This window comes from Ctenocephalides felis, unplaced genomic scaffold (assembly GCF_003426905.1).
Source record: "Ctenocephalides felis isolate EL2017-DRISC unplaced genomic scaffold, ASM342690v1 CF-g0.4_SCAFFOLD_01886, whole genome shotgun sequence".
NCBI classification, from domain to species: Eukaryota; Metazoa; Arthropoda; class Insecta; order Siphonaptera; family Pulicidae; genus Ctenocephalides; species Ctenocephalides felis.
Window position 1 is genome coordinate 163,609,364 of NW_020538040.1, and position 21,117 is coordinate 163,630,480.

At 29.6% G+C, this 21,117-nt stretch overlaps 1 protein-coding gene across 1 annotated transcript in view; it reads left to right on the forward strand.

Annotated features, from left to right (window-relative positions):
- The first annotated feature begins 2,946 nt into the window (after positions 1 to 2,946).
- LOC113377256 (ankyrin-3-like) overlaps positions 2,947 to 21,117 on the forward strand; it is a 55,360-nt gene continuing 37,189 nt past the window's right edge. The window contains exon 1 of the mRNA XM_026617505.1: positions 2,947 to 3,075. Coding sequence (XP_026473290.1) covers positions 3,037 to 3,075 — 39 coding nt within the window. The 5' untranslated portion in view covers positions 2,947 to 3,036. The remainder of the gene's footprint in view (positions 3,076 to 21,117) is intronic.

Genomic DNA, 21,117 nt, shown 5'->3' on the forward strand with positions numbered 1-21,117 from the left:
ATTATATCCCCTGGCCGTTGGTCTAAAACGCTGTGTGGGAGTCTATATCTGCAAGGGTCAAAAGAAGCGAATCCGTTCTACGCGACCTCTACATAACTGCATTCCTGAGTTGATTAGAGCAATAAGTAACAAACGGTGTGACCTCACAACACAATATCTATCTCAGCGATTACATAATCGAATATCAATCGAATGAATTGACACTGCAACGCATTTTTTGCAACGCACAACAGCGGGAATAATATTGTCCGCAATGAATCAAATAAATGTTGTTGTTCACTCCTTGGGAAAAACTTAAGGCCTCGGCCTTGCAACCGTAAGGTTCTGAGTTCAAATATCTTATATCAAGGACCAGTTATAATAACATATCAGAGATCAAAAATATGTTTCTAGTTATCGCAGGTATTACTGCAAAAAAATAAAATACAATAACTAATAGAAGAGGCCAAAATTCGGTTGCCTTTTTATATCCGAACTAAATTAGGAGAAACATTGGGTACTTTTTTCAGTAAAAATAATCGTAGCATCAGCTCATGGAATACCTGAATTCTGTTTGCTGTCATTCAGATTATGATTGTTTGTCCAAGAACATATATATATAAAAAGTTATTCACTCCTTATGCTTAAATTTTGTAAAATATTTATAACTTAGTAGTGCATGGTATAGTGCCTTAAGGCACGTGGAAATTAAACCTGCTTCTGCCAAAAACTAATCACCCCGTCAATTCGAATCTTATGCTTTTTGAATTCTTCAAATCGGTTAATCCGTGTTCACTGAATCGTCGATTAAAATTTGTATCCGAACACACACTGTAATTTTTATTATTATCATCGATTTTTCTAGGTTAATGAGTAGAATTCATATCAATATTTAATTAGATCATAATATTTACGGATGGAATACAGCTATCCTATATTTAGTAATTATGTCACTGTAATTAAATTCTTCGAAATATATTCTGATCAATGTTTATCAAGGATAGTTTAGATTGCATAGATAGAATAGAAATGATGAAAATTATTTTTCTACCATTTTGTAGGATAATTATTTTAATAAAATAAAAATTCTTAATTATTTATTTAATATATTTTATGTTTCAAGGCTCAAGACAATTGTAGTTATATTAATTACCGTGCATAAGAAATATCACATTTTTGTAAGACCATATCGAACAATTTTGATGATTCCAAAGTTAAAAAAAATATTTGGTACGTGTTGACAAAGCTAAAAGGTAGATGTTTTGTATAACTTTATTGGCTTTTTGGGTATATGGAAAGAGTACACACAATGTCCATAAAAACTTATTATTTTTAATTTTCGTAGGGTAAGTTATAGTAATCGCAAAAGATCGAAAAAAAAATTTTTATATACTTTGAAGTTTCAAAGTTTTTTTTAATATTTTGGCATACCTAAAAAAATGAATGAATACAATTCTTCATCGACAATTTCAAAAACACGGATCAACCGATTTGAATGATTGATTACAATAGCATTAAAAATATGTACAAATTTTTTTTTTTTTTTTTTGACTCGTTTTATTTAGCAATCAGAAATACATAAAGATTCCTATGAGCTAAAATGACAATGTAAGAGCGATACCTAATATTTAAAAACAATGTAATTAAAATCATACTTCAAATATGACACGATCGGTTTGTCATTGTAATTAGCATTTAGAAATGAACCTTCGTTAGAGAAATGAAGTAATTGCTGATTAATAGCTTTTATAATATTCGTTCACGCAGTGGATGATGTTAAAAACAACGCCTAAACAAATATTGTTTTCGCAACTTGACTGACCCATGTAATGATTGTGTTTGAAGAACTTCATGTAATAAATTGACATACATTCATTGACTGCTTGATTTTTTTTACTCTTTCGCGACATAATTCATTCATTCTTTGAACAGCTGTATAATCTGTCTTGCCTAAATATATTTTCCATTTAATAACTTCAAAGATTTATAGAAACTAGGAATATTATAGAAATATTTTTTATCAATAAACAAATGTTAATTTGTTTTATTATTTTCAAGAACAGGGTAAAATATTCTTCTGATTCAGGCACTTTTCATTAAATCAAGAATCGTACTACATGTAACTTTAAAATTTAAAATTTATTTATCTATGCCGACTTCCTTGTTGATATCGATACGCATACAACGTTGACGCCAGTACGCATACATCGTCAGATCTCTATTCACATAACGACGACTAATCACAATCGATCCGTATAGAAATGATATCATCGAGAGCGAATGACGAATCATCGGCACTCGACTCTGCCGTAACGCACTTTCGTTGCATTTGTACGGATTTACACCCTAGTCGCGCCTAAAGAAGTTTTACTTAAAAAAACTGTTATTACAAGACCATGGCCCTCCTACTCAATCCTATTAAAAATATGTGTTAACAAAATTTATAAAAACAGACAACAAAATTTATTTTACTAGGAACAAGTTAATGTCCGTAAAGGATTGTTATCTATGCGAATCAGTCGCGCGAATGTAGTGTATCGTCCGCTGGTGCTTCCTCGTTTTCAGTGTCCGCTAATTCGAAATAGCGGCATAACATAGGCGCTATTTTGGGCGACCACCTAAAGACCATCGGCTATGATCTCAAATTGTATTTTGTCCCATCACATCATTGCCCAGTTACAAAGTCTCGCCCGTTTGGAAAACAGCGTCAGCGCACAAAAACAGAGAAAATCGCGCTATTGACATTAGTATTGATTGATCGAAATTTCATATTTCGATTCGAATCGTGCGCTGATCGCTTCAAGTTGATTAAGTATTGAATAATAAATAAAAAGCTCAAAGCGAGATTTATGTATTGTTGAGTGTTTTTATTAGTTTCAATTAAATTTTGTCAAATTTTTATTTACGTGTATTATTGTTTGATTTTTTTTATTAAAAAAACCGAAACGATACGAAATCGTCGCGCCGAAATATAAGTTGTTTAAATATACTTTTGGTGCCTTACTGTTGCCGATAGAGTGCTCTTTATTTGTGACTTTTCACGGACTGAAGTTCAAAATGTTTAAAAAAAGGTTTCCTTCACTTTCAAGTCTGGGGGTAAGTCGTAATCTTATTTATGAAATTGAACTAATCTCAACACAGGAACAATAAGATGTCAAATATAAAACATTATTTTGGGAATATATTTAATATTTAGTAGAAATAGTAACACGTGATCTTTAATAATTCTATATAAAAATTATCAAATACAATATGAAAAATATGAATAACAATATGAATTACTGCAATGTAGAAAAGCAAGAGGCTGCTAGTAACAGTTTTTTTGATTTAATATATCTGAAAATACACTAATATATTTCTGTGAAATAAAAAATGTATAGTTTCTGTAACTTGTCCTAAATTGGACAGTTGTGAATAAAATAGAGAATAAAAAAAACTTGATGTAACTATTCCTCTACCGAATCAAGCAAGAATATTTCAACAAACGTTGTTCATTATTTTACAATAAATCATTTGTTAGAAAATGTGAGATGTTACAACTTACCCCGTGTTTGGGGCTATTAGAAGCGTCTACCAAGTACAGCAGTAACGACAAAAAAACGACAATAATACTTTTGATAATTTATTCTTTACTTATTTTAAAGAAAATTGGCATGTTTCTAAGCAATTCTTTTCATATATCAGCGCAAACTAAAATAAATATAAATAAAATATATTATGTCACTTATAATATAAATTCTTAATCATAAATCAAAGTAAACTACAATTAATATAAATAAAGATATAGCAACCGAGTCTCCCGCCTAACAGAAAAATATTATGGCAAGGGCCATGTTAAGCTCCAACTTCCATACATTATGCTACTGAATTATACTGAATACTGTCAAAATGCCATGTATTTGCAGTGCATTCAGGCGTTTTACACATAAACTGTAACGTCACTCGTATGTTATAAAGCTGGATCAGAAAGACCCTGTTATCTAAGATCGTTTTTTGATATTTGTGCTGTTTCTAGGTTAGGTTTTCTGACAACCTGAGAAATACGCATGACTGCACCAACCACATGGATTTTGTCAATATTTAGCATGGAAAGTTCTTCATAACATGGCCTTGCCATAACATTTTTCTGTTATGCGGCGGAATCGGTTCCATAGTGTGTCTTTTAACACAATTTACACGTGCACAAATCTTGCAAACTATACATTCCATCCTATCTTCAGTTAAATCTGTATATAATTCTTGTAATGTTGCAATTAGACCCAAAGTTATGTTTCAACTAATCCCAGGTGTAATTTTTTAACATTGATAAAGATAACGGTTTAAATAATTTAGTAATCACTAAAATGTTACACGTTATGGAACATTAATAGATCTAAAACAAAATATGATGTATAAAACTTAAAATTAGTCGATAATATTTACACAAATGAAAATGAAATTTTAAATTGCTGACAAAAAATGACGCATCTGCACAATTCTGTTCACTGCGTCAGCCTGCATGACAGTATCAGAACGATTTACATGTCCAATAAAAACAAAAAAATATTTTATTTTCGTTTACGATCCTATTGAAAAACTAGTAGCCTGTTACTACTTACCCCTGTTACAATAACCCCCTAGCCCCCTCACTGTGAATTAAATTTTAGTTTCAGTCTAGCGAGTCTTGTACTTTATATATATCGAGCAATGAAATTAATTTTCTCCATTTACAGTTTACATAATTTCATTATTTCAATTATAGAGAGAGCTTTTGGATCGCTTTAATGTATTTGTATGCGTTTGGTTTTATACAGAAATGGGGCAAATTTAATTCCTTGAATGCTATCAATTTCAATTGGACTCTACGTGCGACAAAGAGTCTCCTACGTGGGTGAATGTAGGGCATTTAAGATATATTATTGTTAATAATTATGTAGTTTTTTCAATTTTTGGAAAAAATTTTGGCTTGAAAGTGGTAATTTAATAACAATTGGGATGTTCTTTTTCTTAGAAAATTTGAAGCATTACATACTTTTGAAGCAATTTTTTAAAATAAACACTCACAAAAAATCATGTTGTACTAAATTGAACATTCACTAAAAATTGTAATTGAACTATCTCAAGCTTTAGATGTTTACTCTTGATATGTATGTATATATGTACATTGAAAAATTGGATGTGTACGCATACATAGATCTCAATTGTTTTTTTTATGAATACATATTTGAAATAATAAAGCAACTTATTTGCTAAATTATTTGTTATTTAAAATTAACATTTTTTTATGTTGTACACGGTTAAAAAATAACAAGTATTTCATCTTTTTTGCTAAAAGTTAAACATGAATGTATAATTATAAATTGAATTAATATAATTAACTTAAATTAAAATTTAAATCTAAACCGTTGAATACATAAATCTTGAATTAAATTTTGTAATTTTGATCACCGTTAAAAAAATATATTGCATAAAACGTTTAATAGTTTGCTAATAATAGTTTAGAATGAAAAATATTTGACATCTATTCTTAAATTTGTATTTCTTCAACAATTTAGATATGCGATACGATGTATGTTTGTGAAAATAATGGAAGTATCAATTTATATGTTACAAATATAAATAGTCTAAAATTTTGTTTTATAAAGAAATGTTTTAGATTAAATTCACAGTTAGTAGCCTCATCAATTGTGAAAAGCAAATAATGTTTAAAAGCTCACCATATAAAAAATTGAATTAAACTGCAAATAATGCTTAAAAGCTCTCAATTAAAACAAAAATATATAAACTGTGAATAATGCTTAAAGGCTTTTCATAAAATATAAATTGTATTGGACTCAAGATGTAAACAGCCAATAAAGCTTATAAGATCTCTTTATGAAAAAGTATATTGAATTGGGCTCTAGTCGTAAATGGCAAATAATGCTCAAAAGCTCTCTTTATAAATAAAGGGTATTCAGTTGCACTCAAGCTGTAAACTGCAAATGATTCTTAAAAGTCCTTTTTATAAAATATATATTGAATTTGACTGAAGCTGTAAAAAGCTAATAATGCTTAAAAACTCTATTTATAAAAAATGTATTAGCTTGGACTCGAGCTGTAAATTGCAAATAATGCTTAAAAGCTCTCTCTACAAAAATGTAAAAAATTGGATTCGAGCTAGAAAATGCAAATAATGCCTAAAAGCCTTCTATTTATAAAAATGTAAAAAAATAGATTAAAGCTGTAAAATGCAAATAATGCTTAAAAGCTCTCTTTATAAGAAATGTATTGAATTGAACTGAAGCTGTGAAATAAAAATAATACATAAAAGCTCATTTTATGAGAACATAATATTGAATTGGACTGAAATTGATTGGAGCTGTAACTGGCAAATAATGCGTAAAAGCTCTCTTTATAAAAAAATGAATTGGATGAATAGATTTTTTATAAAAAATGTATTGTCTTCGAGCTGGAAATTGCAAGTAATGCTTAAAAGCTCTTTTTATAAAAAATATACTGATCTGGACTCAAACTGTAAATTACAAAAAATGCTCTTTTCATAGAAAAAATGTATTGGATTGGGGCTTCAATATCACTATCAATCATTTTCAATATCCTTGATCACTTGCCCAAATAAAATTAACTGATTAATCAACATACTATGATAATTTTGTAGCAATTGAGAAGCTGCAGAAGATTTTTTATTTAAAATCCAGAAAACCTTTGGAATATTTCCTTTATCTAAAGATGGATCAGCCAAGTGAAAAATTTCCATCTGCAACTTCATTTATGACTTAAAGAACTTACTGTACGCAAGAAGTTCCGATATGTTTAGTAATAGACTATTGAAATTGGTCCTATTTTATGTTTACGATGGAATCGAACAGTAATGTGTTGCCTCATAAAACGTATATCATATTCCCGTTGTGATTGCTATTTTCGAAATTATTTACGAGACGAAGTCGTCAAATTACAACGCGAGTTGTATATAGATTCTATATCCGTAAAGATGCTATTTGACGAAGTGTTAAATAAACTTTTATTTTAACACTTTAATTAGTTTGGCACGTGCTTACATTGTCCATGGGTTAAACAAGACTTGAAGAAATCAAAGGATCGGTAATATTACTAAGTAATTATTTTTGTGGATTCTCGATCACAACATAATAACATCTTGTGTAAAAGTTCAACTTGGCATGATGTAAAATATATAGACAATAATAAAATCACCTGCAACTTACTTGAGATTTCAATTCAATGGGACAGAAGTTTTTAGAGCGATATTTGCCTAAAAATTATTTTGCAATAATGATATTTGACTGAAAATGATTTTCTACTAACAAAGTCAATCCGTATAAATAGATCAAACTTTAGTATTGTAAAACTATCAATAATTTAAAAACAAATAAATCAATAAATTAAAAGCTAAAAAAATATTGTAAGGCAGCGTCCTTTATACTAGAAACATTAAAACCGTCATAAAAATTATATTTTCTAATAATAAACTATGTCGTGAATTAATTAAATTAAAATTAAAAATGTTTAAAATGATTAAACGCAGTATAGGGTATTCTAACAAAAGTCCAATATAAATTTAAGCAATTATATTGTGAATACCAAACCGATTATATCACAAAAAATAACATATATCAAACAAACAACTATCTGACTATATTCAATTAATCTCTCAACTGATTCATAATTGTAGAAATGTTTTATTTTGCTATTTTTCAAAGAAATGTCTCCTGTCCTTTTTACACCATAGGCAAGGTGAAATGAGACGTCCAGGGGGCAAACAGGTTCAAAATCTTAAAATTTTAAATTAATTTTACGAAATAACAGCTACATTATTTAACAAATGCAAAATATAAATTTTATGGAAACATTTTTTACAGAGATAACACTGTATATAAACTTAATTTGGTATTTCATCAAAAATATTCATCGGCAGAGTAGAAATAACAATTTATTTGAATTATTTCTTGCAAAATTACGTTTTTAACTGTAGCTACATTTTTATTTACTGTATTTTATTCTTTATACCTTTGCTAAGGTAAATGTTCAATTGGTCCTTTTTATCCCACCCATTTTATAGAAGCTATTATAGAAGTTATATAAAAACATATGGTGAATTTAACCCAATAATACGTCTTACAAAATAATTAAATAACATACTTAAAAATTATATTTAGATCTCGTAATCTAAACAACAGTGCTCACAACAACAAAAAAATAACAAAAGAAAATACTTTTGCTATAGAAATATAGCGGTTTATCTCATGATAACTGCTCCAATATAGTTGTTAAAAATGCCTAACTTTATTGTTTTTAAAATATTGATGTGGACCTTTTTACCCGCGGGCCTTCAAACCCTGCTCTAACCTATATAGCTGTTTGTGTGTATGTGTGTAGATTCTTATTAAATACCAATATTAATATTTCTCAAAATAGCCCCGTAATCACTTACAGACCGAATGGGATAATAAAACATTTGGATGCAAGTGTTATTAAAAATTCAAAAAATCAACTTTTTTGAAGTGTTAATATGAAAATAAACTTTTAGGCTGTATGGCACTTTTTCTTCGCAAATCATATTTTCGTTCAAAGGCTGTATTCTTACAAAGCTTATTATTATTATTAGTTTGTTATCAGTTCTCTGGAGTGAAATATTTTGAAAATTTATTATAAAGCTCGCATTCTATTAAATGTATCAATAGTTCCAGTATTAGAAGGAGTTTACAGAAAATTTGTTCCTACAATTTTGAAGGAATTCCTCTACTATTTAAGTCCACTCGGGTGAGCCGTTGATATTCGAAGCCACCAAAGTGATATTGTTACCGTTATATAGGCCAGCTCAAAACATATGTCAGGCGTCTGTAAAGTTCAGACATATTGTTGACATTCATTGTGCTAAATAATGATTTTTTATGAAAGCTTGTTATATTTTCCCAATAGCGTTTTTTCCTGTGCGTAGCTTAGTTATCGAATCTGGGTCAAACGAGGATGAACAGCGCGAAACACACGATAAACTATCCATTCCGAAATAGATCCATAGTTTAAACATCGATATCGGAATGTTGCGCATGTTTTGTATTAAACACGCCGTAAGCTTGCTGAACATAAATACAGAAATATTCGATAATGTTTCAAAATATTGCACATGGTAACGGATACGTTTATAATCCGCGCGAATTCGTTATTACACATTGCTCGAATATTTAGCACCATTAACCAATACGAACGTAATGTATAAGGGTCACTTTATTGAGGAAATTGATATATATATATATATATATATATATATATGTGTGTGTGTGTGTGTGCGTGTGTGTAGAATTTAGAAAAAGCAAAGTAGTCAAAGTTTTAATTCTAGAAGGTGATGGAGTAAAGGGTCCCAAAAATTGCCACCTAACCATAACCATGACTATGATCCTCTAATTAATCATTAAATTAGATTAATGTCGCATTTGTGTCAACTACGGACATGTTAAAGATATATGTTTTTCACCAAATAGCGACTGTCAAAAAAAAATGCCAAATTTTTATTATTCTAGAATTTATAGAAATAGTTAAAATTGCAGTTTTAGGATAAGCGTACTTCTCACTAAAGAGAAAGAGAGTCTTATAATAAGAATATCGAGTAAATTGGTCTAGTAGAAATTTAGAAATCGTGGGTATTATTCCAAAAAAGTAAGAAAAAGAAAGGAAACGGAGGAGGATTATTGTGATCAAACAGCTATATTTTCAAAAATAGTTTAATTTTTGAAAAATCCTGTTGTACATATATGCTTGAATAGTTTAAACTTTGAAAATATCCAAAAACCTTAATCGATTTTTTACAAATTCTAGACCACAATACTCAGTTCATTTATAATTATTATTCAAATATATTCAGTAAATGTTTTCTGTTTAATATTTAATCAATTTAAGCCAGTCGTGGTAATATATTATGTGTTTTTAATAGTTTTTAGTCAATTCAATTAACAAAATCCTTACAGTCTCTTATCGTTAGTCATAATCAGAATATAATAGCAATATTTTGTCAGCATACTTATAATAAATGTATTGAAAATTAGTCGTTTGATATTCTTTAAATTATTATATGCTATAGTTTGTTTATTTATTTACTTATTTATTCATTCATTTATAAGCAAGCCGTAATCAACAATAAATATTATTTCAGGTCATTGCCTGTTCATCATAATTCATCTTATCAGTATCACTTTGTATGCTCAATAAATATTCGAGCTATAAATTCGAGTAGAGTAGAAATTCTACTTAATTTGCTAACTCAAAAATCAAGCAAGTTGTTTGTTCAATTTCTGTTTTGTTCAATATATATAATGTCGTGTCACGTATAAGAAATATACATTTAATTAATAGACTATAAAATCACTTCTTGGGGTAATGGTCACCGTGACCGCTCCCCAATTCTGTAATAAACTATAAAAATCCTGACATTTGTGTTTTGTTATTTTTAATCGCCAAGCAACCTGTATGTGCAAACCGAGTGATATTTTATTTATAGGTCAATTACATGAATGTCTTGTTTAAATTTTGTTTGCGATTACATGATTATATGTAGTTTACATTTGTCATGGAAGATATAAAATAAATATAATTAAGCTATTTTAATTATTCAAAAAAAACTGCATAGATTTGGTTCATTATTCTGAAGAAGAAAAAAGCAATGTTCCTGCAGTAGTACAATTAAAGTGTCATTTAATGTGTGCCGCACGCGTTATACGCCTACATATTTCGAGTTTTTACGATTTCTTCTATAAAGCAATCATATCGATTAATTCAATTACTTTTAAGTGATGTTATTCAATGATTGTATGAGTAATTCTTCGTCTCCGAGACAAGCGCCAACCCAATGTGCGGTTTGGCAAGCTTTTCCGAATGATGCACGTGATTCGAAATCATCGCATCGGCCTGATACAATTCGAGAGATGATGACATTCACTCGGCAATGGATTCAGAGCTCTTGCAAAGCCAGATATTTAAAAAATATTAATTAATTAATTAATTTATTTATTGCTCAGCGGCTATTTCTAGATTGTTTTCATATTATACCATACATACCATTACATATTATAACCTAGTATAATGCAATATATGTAATATACTGATATATATATATATATATATATATATATATATATATATATATATATTATAGCTGACCCGACAGAAGTTGTCTTGTACCGATATCTACAAAAGTTCCAATTATTGTATATTAAATTGTTTTAATTACTGGCACATCTCAGCTGCTTTTCGCCCTTAATAATGTGGACATTACTTTTTTCTCGCCCATAATCATGAATATATTATACTCTAATATTTTCTCATAATTTAGCCTTAGTTCAAATTTCAAGTGAATTGACATTTCTGGAAGGTGACAGTTCTCATGTGTCAAAATGTTTTCAATGTCAAACAATGATATGCCGTGCTTTGCCATTTTTCCATTTATTTCTACAATATAACTATATTTATATAATTCATCACATCTTAAAATTTCTCTTAACAAACTGCAAGAAGATTTATCAAAATTCGAATAACCGTGTATAGGAGGCGTTTGAATTCATACATCTGTGCAGAATAACTTTATAAATAGAACAATAAAGGTTCAATTTGATTTTTAGTAGTTATACTTTCTGAATGACAACACATAACATGTATCAATCAAACAACTATCAAACTATGATCAGTAAAATTCACAATTAACTCCTAATTATAAAAATATATATTTTTACTATTTATTTAAATTTGTTAGCAGTCCGATTTATCCCTATGAGGGTAAAAAGAAACAGCCAAGAGGCAAACAAATCCAATGTATAATTTTTGAATTTAAAGAGATTTCAGAAAGTAATTGCTACTGTATTTAACCAATGTGAACTACAAATTTTATGCGATCTTTCACGAAGATTTCATTGTATATAACCTTGATCTGGTATTTAAAAAAATACCAGCAGGAGTAGAATAGCTATTAATTTAATTTATCTCATGTAAAATTGTTTGTTTTAAACCTAATTTACTTTTTTATTTACTATTTTTTTTCATTGTTTACACCTTTGCCAATGTAATGAATTGATTGGTCTTGTTTACCCCATCCACATGTAACCTTTTTATAAAAGTTATATAAATAACCTGTTGAATCAAACTTAAAAATAACAATACATCTCACAAAACAATTAAATAACGTATACCTATAAATTATGTTCAGATATCATAAACTAAATACAAAAGCCTAAAAATAAACAAAATTCCCAAGGAAAAAAATACTAATAGTATAGATATTGATGAATTTTCGTTTATCTCCTGGAAGCGACGTCATAATAATTAAGGTGATTTACACATTTTTTGCCTTCTACTTTAAAATAGTATCACTAAAAAGTGTATACTTTCTCGTTATTGAGATAATAGTAGTGGATCTATTTATCCACAGAACTATAAGCCCCGTTATACCCTATTCTATATGTATATAAATGAAAAATTAGCAGAAAAATGCAAAAGTTTTCGTCCACGGTTTTGTAAAATTCTGAACCGTTAAAAATTTTAAAACCATTCGAAAGATATCAGTTGGAAGAGTGTTGATTAGTAGTCGGCAAAGTTCAGTCAAACCTTTCGCTCGTAATTAAATCTTAATTCAATTTTCATATATTTCACTGTTCAAGTTGTATTTACATGTATCCACTGATGATTGATAAATAATAAAAATTCTCAAAAAAAATCTTTTGCATTTGAATTGATGTTTTGCCTTTGAAGATATAGATATATATAGTCCACAACTATAAATATGTTTATATTAACAGCCAATGTGTGTTACCTCAAATTCCAATTTAAAAAGAATAACTCATCTCACTTCATCTCGCTTTTCATGTAAAAATAGCAGTAGCGATATTTCAACGATTCTAGTTATAACTGATATATTAACACGTATGGCGTTCTTTTTCAAGCCGAGAGGAAAGAAAGCTTCTATTCCCATGACATAATAAATATCCCTTTTAACTGTGAGCATCTGGTCACTAAGACGATTTCGTAACCGGCGAAGTGTCGCCTTCAGGGTCGCATTTGCAGAAGAAAATTCCGTAAAGAAAATATATTTATGGTTGTAATATATAACTGCAATTAAGAAGAACTAAAAATATGAAAAAAAAAATTAAATTATTCTATATAAAAATATAAAATGATTAAGAAATATTGTGCGTTAAAGCAAATTGCATAAACTTCGCGAAATGTGTAAATAATCGACTAAAATTTATCAACTTTTGAAATTTTCATGATACAGTTTTGAAACCACCAACCAAATGGTCAAAATAGTTAGTAGTTTTATCAAAATCGCAAAAAAAAATTAATAATAATTAATAATTAGTAATCAAAAAGAATCTGGTCGATCTTTGCAAACAACGATTTCCAACTGGTACAGAGTACACCATTTATATGTTGTCAATGGAAATGTTGAATAACTTGAACAATTTTCAATGAATTGCGATAAACCTTTTTTTATTATGAAATTGTTAAAAATTATACGGCTTCAGATTTGATAATAAAAAAAGTTCATCAAAATTTATTGAAAATGGTTCAAGTTATTCAGCATTTCCATTGACAACATATAAATGATGCTGTACCAGTTGGCTTTTAAATTTTTGTAATTGGTGTAACTGTTTTTGAAAAATTCACAGTAAAAGCTGAGCTTAACACCATCTCACACTTACTTTACTTTTTTCTTATTTTTGGTGTTAAACGATTCAGAATGACTTGAAACGCCAGGAAAACAAAATTTTGCAAATCCGGTTTTCTAGCAAGAACAAACTTCTTCTCCAGTTGAAATTACGAAAACAGATTCAAATTGTTTAAAAAAATAAACCTAAAATTAAGAAAAAAATATAGAGAAAAATTCTAAAATGTGCGAAAACTTATGTATTAGAAAAATTATTTGAGAAAATAAGAGCAGTTGAAAAATAAAATTTTAAAATCTAGAGAGAATCATAAAAAATCCACACAAAAAACTGAAAAATCAAGAAAACTAAAAGAAAATTCTAAAAAGATTTTTAAAAAAAGTTCGGAAAATAATGAATTTCAAGAATTTTGAAAGCAATACAAGAAAAAATATTAAAAGTACTATCAGTTATTATCAATAACTGATAATTTAAGATAAGAAAATAGAAGTAACACAATTATCTGAAAAAAATTCGCATGGGCCATGATAACTTAGATAATTTAGTTAAAATGTATCAAGTCAAAATTCCTGGAAAACGCCGTTTGCTACCCCTGATATGTCTATTAGAAAAAATGTTTAACCCACATTTGTTAATATAAGCCTCGGACACCATACCATACTTTAATTTTTCCTACATTTTTGTGGAACAATATTCTCATTATTTTTCCATTTACATAAAAATGTAAAATATTCATGATTATAGACATAAAAGTAAAACATTCATGTTAATTGTATCAATTTTAGTGCAAACTTTTGTGCTGTGTACACATCTTTATACGTAAGATACTACCTGGAAAAACTATTTTTAATGTCACACATATATGACAAGCATGGCTCTAGATTAAAGCTTTTTCCTCGAAAGCTAAAAAATTTTCAGGTTTTGTTCCTGATAGGCCAAAGCTAAGTTTAGTAAGATAAACACCTCTGGCATGGCTCATGCAGAAGTTCTTAGCGTCAGACACATGTGACTGACATAATGATCAACGTGTTAAACTCATAAAAATGTTTACCGCAGTTATTTTATTTTAAATGTTCTAATTGTCCTTATAGGTGCGTTTTAGAATAATCATTTAATGTTTCCTTGTTAACTTCCCGTAGGGTAAGTTATAGTAATCGCAAAAAAATCGAAAATGAAAATTTTTATATATCTTTACGTTTCAGAGGTTTCTGAACATTTTGGCATACCTTAGAAAAAATGGATGTATGTGTGTGTGTGTGTGTGTGTGTGTGTGTGTGTATGTATGTGTGTGTATGTATGTGCGGATACAAATTTTCGTCGACGATTTCGGGAACACGGATCAACCGATTTGAATAATTCAAAAAACATTCGATTTGTACTGATAAGGAGACGTGCTGATTAGTTTTTGGCAAAGTTAGGTCTAGCCGTTCCGAAGATACGGGGCAAAAAGTGCCGAAAACGGTAACTCAGTTTTTAAGAGAACGGAGCGTCCGATTTGAATAATTCAAAAAACATTTTACTTGTAGTGGCAAGATGAAAAGTTGATCAAATTTTCATGAAGGCAGGTCTAGCGGTTTCGGAGATCTAATGAAAAAAGTAAAAAAAAATGCCATTCGGCGGTTAAAAATGATGATTAGACATATGCACATCAAATTATCAGATATTGTATAGAAATTTTAACAATAAGTATAATTTTTTTTTACATTTCTATGGGTTCCGTACCAATGTTTATGCGTTAGACGGCGGCGCGGCACTTGCGCTGTGACAATTCGTCTCTATGCAGTTCAAGCAGTACGATTGCTTTGAAAAAAGTTCAGAATTTCCAAAATATGTCAAAATGAAGAAAACATTTTTCTTTTCAAAAAAATAGTTTGTTTTCAAAAAAAAAAATTTCTTTCAAAAAAAAAATTTTTTTTTCAAATAAAAATTTTTTTTTCAAAAAAAAGTAATTTTTTTTGAATATTTGTCATATTCCTAGTTTCTCAAAAATCTAATTATTTTGAAGTAAATTTTTCTCAAAAATGTTAATCGTTTTTAAAAAAATAATTTTTGGTACGGGAAGTTCCAGCAATTTGCCTTAAGGCACGATGCCCTAATTGCCTTAAGACAGAATTCCACTTACAGCTAGTTTTCATACTAATTGTAAGTGTACTATGTGCACTCAAACGGCCCTGATCGTATGTTTACATGTCACACACCAAGTGTTTTATATGCAGACGCATTCTTCGATATGTGTGTCAGAATAGATCTCAAAGGACGAAACGGCCCGACTATTATACTACGCATCATGTAAAACAGAGAGAAGCCGATGTAAACGTTTCTCATTAGAATAGAATGCTCACTCATTCGAAATCTATTGGGATATTATTGTTTTTTTTTTGTAATACCTCCACTTTTTTATATATAACATATTAAATTTCACCTATATATTACTAACACCTATATCCCCTCCCCCTATTTTACACGGTACTCGATTTCGATCCTTGGAAAATATTTTTTTTAAACGAAATTTATTAATTTTGCATTAACACGAAATTTTAAACACTAAACTATAATTAGCTTTCATCTGCAAGAACATTCTCATTATTTTATTGTCAAAATAGAATACTACAAAATGAATGTAACAGTTACCAATTCTTAGTGGTCTATGCCCCTTGATGAAAATATGTAGATAAGATTGGAACTGCTCGTTTCATAATCAAAACTAAGTTTCACGTATGTATAAGCTAGTTTGTTTGATATCAAAGTTCTTACATAAATGAGAGCGGGGCTTGAAGGTCCGCGGGTAAAAGACCCACCACCATTATCTCAAAATTAAGCAAAGTATAGATTTCTTCAATGATACTAATTCACCTTAATTCTTACGACGTCGCTATCAGGTGTATCAATATTCAGACAAAGTGTTTTTTGTTTTATGTAACCTCTATATAGGCTTACATGCGGGTGGGGTAAACTTTTACACTGGCAGAGGTATGAACTATAAGAAATAGTATTCACAAAAATAATAAATTGAACATAGTTCGATAGTTGTTTGCTTGTTACATGTTATATATTGTTATATAATTGATTTTGTTCTGCAGTATAAATTACATTCTATTCGAATGAATTATGTTATTTTCTCCATATTTTAGGAGCAATAAAAATACTAATAAACGGTTTGAAGAAATCTTATAATTTAAAAAAGCTGAAAAAAATTAAAATATTTTGTCATTGGATATAGCATCTCACAAAATCAGGTTATACTCTTACAGTGCGCGCGGTAGTGTCCAAAAAAGCTACATATTTGCAACTGAAAACATATTTTTAATCTTTATTTTTAAGTAAAATTAGTAATTACTACCGCTTTGCATCAAATTGCTAAAGATAAAAGTGCAGTAGTGAGCACTTGTAAACGGTCAAAAATATGTTTTCAAGTAAAAAAAGCCTTCACAGGTATTGCTGCGAAATAAGTCAAAGGTACAGATTAGAAGTATGCAAAACTATAATCACATTTAGAAAAAATAGCCATTGTATTGGCATTATAATCTGTTAACTTTTACTGCAATTGATATAAAAAATGTGGTAACATTCAAACGCAAGGAAAGAATTTATACACACATCAAATGCATTTATATATAGTTGGTTATCGATGTCTAACAATCCATTCAGCTGGAATCAGAGTATAGAGATATAAATACTACATTTCTCGTGCAATAATCCGTCGGCAGACTTAAAACATGACGTACTCGCATGAGGAAATCTGTTCTCATATCATTCCGAGAAAAGCGCGACGCCATAAAGATCATCGTCATAAATGCAGAAATAGATACTAAATCATTCATATAAATCAAAATGGAATCATATCAATATCTCAATAGCGTACGCCTGTAGATTATTGTGAGTTGTAGATTATTCAATATCAATGACACAATAGTAGGTATGTGTTTTGTAAGATTTTTGTTTCGATATTAGGTATGGAATAAACTATTTTGAGAATAACTATTGTCGAGAACTATTTAGTGAATGACCTGTTGTTTACACAAATCTTACTGTATCTTTCACGAATTTGCTCGTATTTTGAAAAATACACGAGTTGAAATAGAAGCAGTGCTAAACCAAAGCAACGTTAAAAGGGGTATTACTGTATATATAAATGTATTATGTTGTCAACTAAGTATAATAATTTCAGATTTTTATTAGAAAATCAAAGACATTTTTCCATGGAACTAAGTAACTTCATTTTGTAATGTATTGTCTAATTAGATCAATAAAATTTGCCAGCTTTCAAGCAACATCATCATCTCACTTTCACAGAACTCCTGGTTTTTTTAGCAAAATAACTGAATCAGGTTTATTTTGACACCATCAGAATCAATGACCATTCGAGGAGTTTTGTAAAGATCCAAACAAAAACTGATCAGAAGTAAAGGTGCAAGGTCAGTTTGGAATGGTGGATATGGTAAAACCTACCAAACAATCTTTAATAGCTTTTGTCAAAGATATGCGATGTCAACATTGAAAGAAATCATCCAGACCGCTTTTTCCAACTGCATGGTTTAACTTCATTAGTTGTTCAATATACACATCAGAGTTGGTTGGTAATAACAGTTCAAAGTAGACAATTCTCTTTTAATCAACTTCAACTGGATGATCAGAGCATTTTTCATCTTTGAGTGAAAAATAAATCAGGACAAAACTTAGCAAACCAAATTTGACACGGCTGCTTTTTTAAGGCTTCGTCACCATAAACAGTTCATAAAATTTTGTGGGCTTAATATGCCTATTTACCTTTGCAGAAATAAAAGAGCAAAATATGACAATTAACGCCAAACGAAAACTACACAATGGATAAAAAAATTATATTTCATCGATGGGCATCTAAACTATTACTATTATATTTGGACGACGTTAAACCTACCTACTCCAAGTTGATCCAACCCATCTAAGCTAAGAACAGCACTTTCTTACAAGGGAACCCTCAAGTTTACTCTTCTCTGGGATTTTCATGAAACTTCGCATGGTGACAGAGTTGATAGTCAAACCGAAATAATTAGAATTAAACCACTTCTCATAGGTTTATAATATTTTATGGGGTTCGGTTTGACTATCAACTCTATCACCATGCGAAGTTTCATCAAAATCCCAGAAGAGTAAACCTGAGGATTCCCTTGTTAGTATCCAACTCAATATAAAAAAGCTGTCACAATTGAAGTTATTGAACTATAAATAGTATGGCCAGTATGTGTTAATGATAGAAATAATATAAATTTATTGCTAAAACTTAATCACCGACGATTCCATCTATTACATGTCAACATTAACATTTCCATCTCTAAATGTTCTGCTTCAAAATATGTCGTAGTGGCTGCTAATTACGCAATTAGCCTCTCGTTAGACTCGATTATGTTTGTTTTCAGTTCTACATTTTGAATCTAACGTACACAATATGCAGGCAGCATGCAGAAATGAAACAATGAGATATGGTGCCAAGTTAATGAGTGCACACTTTAAATGTTTCGTAAAGTGGAACATAAATAAAGACTGACTGTATTGGAGCCAACGCAGTAACTAACTACTCTATGAAAACAAATATTAATTTAATGGCATTGATTGTAATTGAAAAACAATAAACTGAGAAATATATCGATAATAAAATTTATGATTTTCGAACATTTTCGCTATAAGTGCAATTTACATTTAGCTTTTGAATAAACAAGTTTAAACGTCAGCAATGTTCAAGGTCATATAAATAATTTTAGTAGTAATTATAAAACCGTATGAGAGGGGCCGCCTATTGATCACGTGATCGATTTTTAAATATTTTTTAACACCCTCCCTCTTGTGATATTTGAAATCACCACCTCCAACCCCACCAAACATCACAAAGACTTTTAGTACCCATAAAAATTCCCATTTTTTTTTAGTTTTTGAACAATTTTGGATTTTTTTTAATTCTGGTAAAAAAATGAATACACGTAATGGCTTACAAGACCTCCCCTCCTTCTCGTAATATTTTGTGATTTTTTGTCATACCCCTTCCCCCAAGTTTCGCATGTAGTAGAAGGCCTTAGAGACTAATCTTACAAAATTACCAACATTGAAAAAAAAAACTATTAGCCGAATAATTTACTTATTGTAAGGTCAACAGAAAATATGGGTCCATTAACGTGATCGATTTTTTAAGGATTTTTGGACCCTTCCTCGTCATTAGTGATTCGTGGTACATCACGTGCATTTTTAGTTACGTGAAAAATTGTAAAATTTGTTTTTTTTTTCTGAAAATGTTTGGATTAAAAAAAAATCAGGTAAAAAATAAATCAACGTGATATCTTATTATACCCCTCCCTCCCTCACATGATATTTCGTGATATTTTGTCAACCCCCGCTCCCCCTCTTCCTAAAAAGCTCACGTGATTAATGGACTCCCCTAATTTAATATACAAACCCTGTTAAGACAATTTCGCACCAAGAGTACGTTTCATGCAAGAAACGAGTAAAGTTGCATATTATGGAGAAATCGTATTGAGAAGTAGGAATAATTGAAGTCTACTGTATACATAGAAGCATTGCCCATCTACGCATAAAATTTGAAAAATACTTTCAACTTTGAATTTTTTATTGTCATAATTGGCAACAATATTATATATTTTGTAACTTCCCGTAGGGTAAGTTATAGTAATCGCAAAAAAATCAAAAATTAAATTTTTAACTATCTTTACGTTTCAGAGGCTTCTGAAAATTTGGACATAGCTTAGCAAAAATTGATGCTTGTGTGCGTGTTTATCTATGCACGGATACAATTTTTCGTCGACGATTTCGAGAACACGTATCAACCGATTTAATTTAATTTTTGAGAGAACGGAGCGCCCGATTTGAATGATTCAAAAAGCGTTATTTGTATTGACTAAATAAAAACCTGCTGAATTTTCGGGGTGGTAGATCCATTTGGCGGACAAAATGATCATTAACATATGCACATGAAATTATCAAAATTTCTATAGATATTTTAATGATAAGAACTTTTGTTTACATTTCTATGGGTCCGTACCATTGTTTATCCGTTATTCTGCCAACAGGCGCTAACGCGCTTCTACATTTCGTTTCCATGCAGCTAACGTATCGCGATTGCTTTGAGAAAAAGTTCAAAATTTCCAAAATATTAAGGTATAGAAAAAATTAAAATTTTTCATAAAGTAAATTTTTTTTTTTAATTTTACAATTCTCAAGACTCCTTTTTTCAAAGTTATAAAAAAAGAATCTTCTTTAAGAATTTCAAATTTTGGTACAAAAAGTTCCAGTAACTTGCCTTAAGGCACGATGCCATGAAGTTGTTCATAAAATTTTCCGTATTCGTCGGAAACACGCCTCTGTGTAAGATATGAAAAAAAATCGAAAAAAAATAAATTGTCTACTGCAGATATTCTATTCTCTATTCTATTTACGAGTATCTATAGTCCTGAGCAAGTTTCTCATTACATAGTTCACTCACTATACAGAATGCACACCATCTATTTACTTG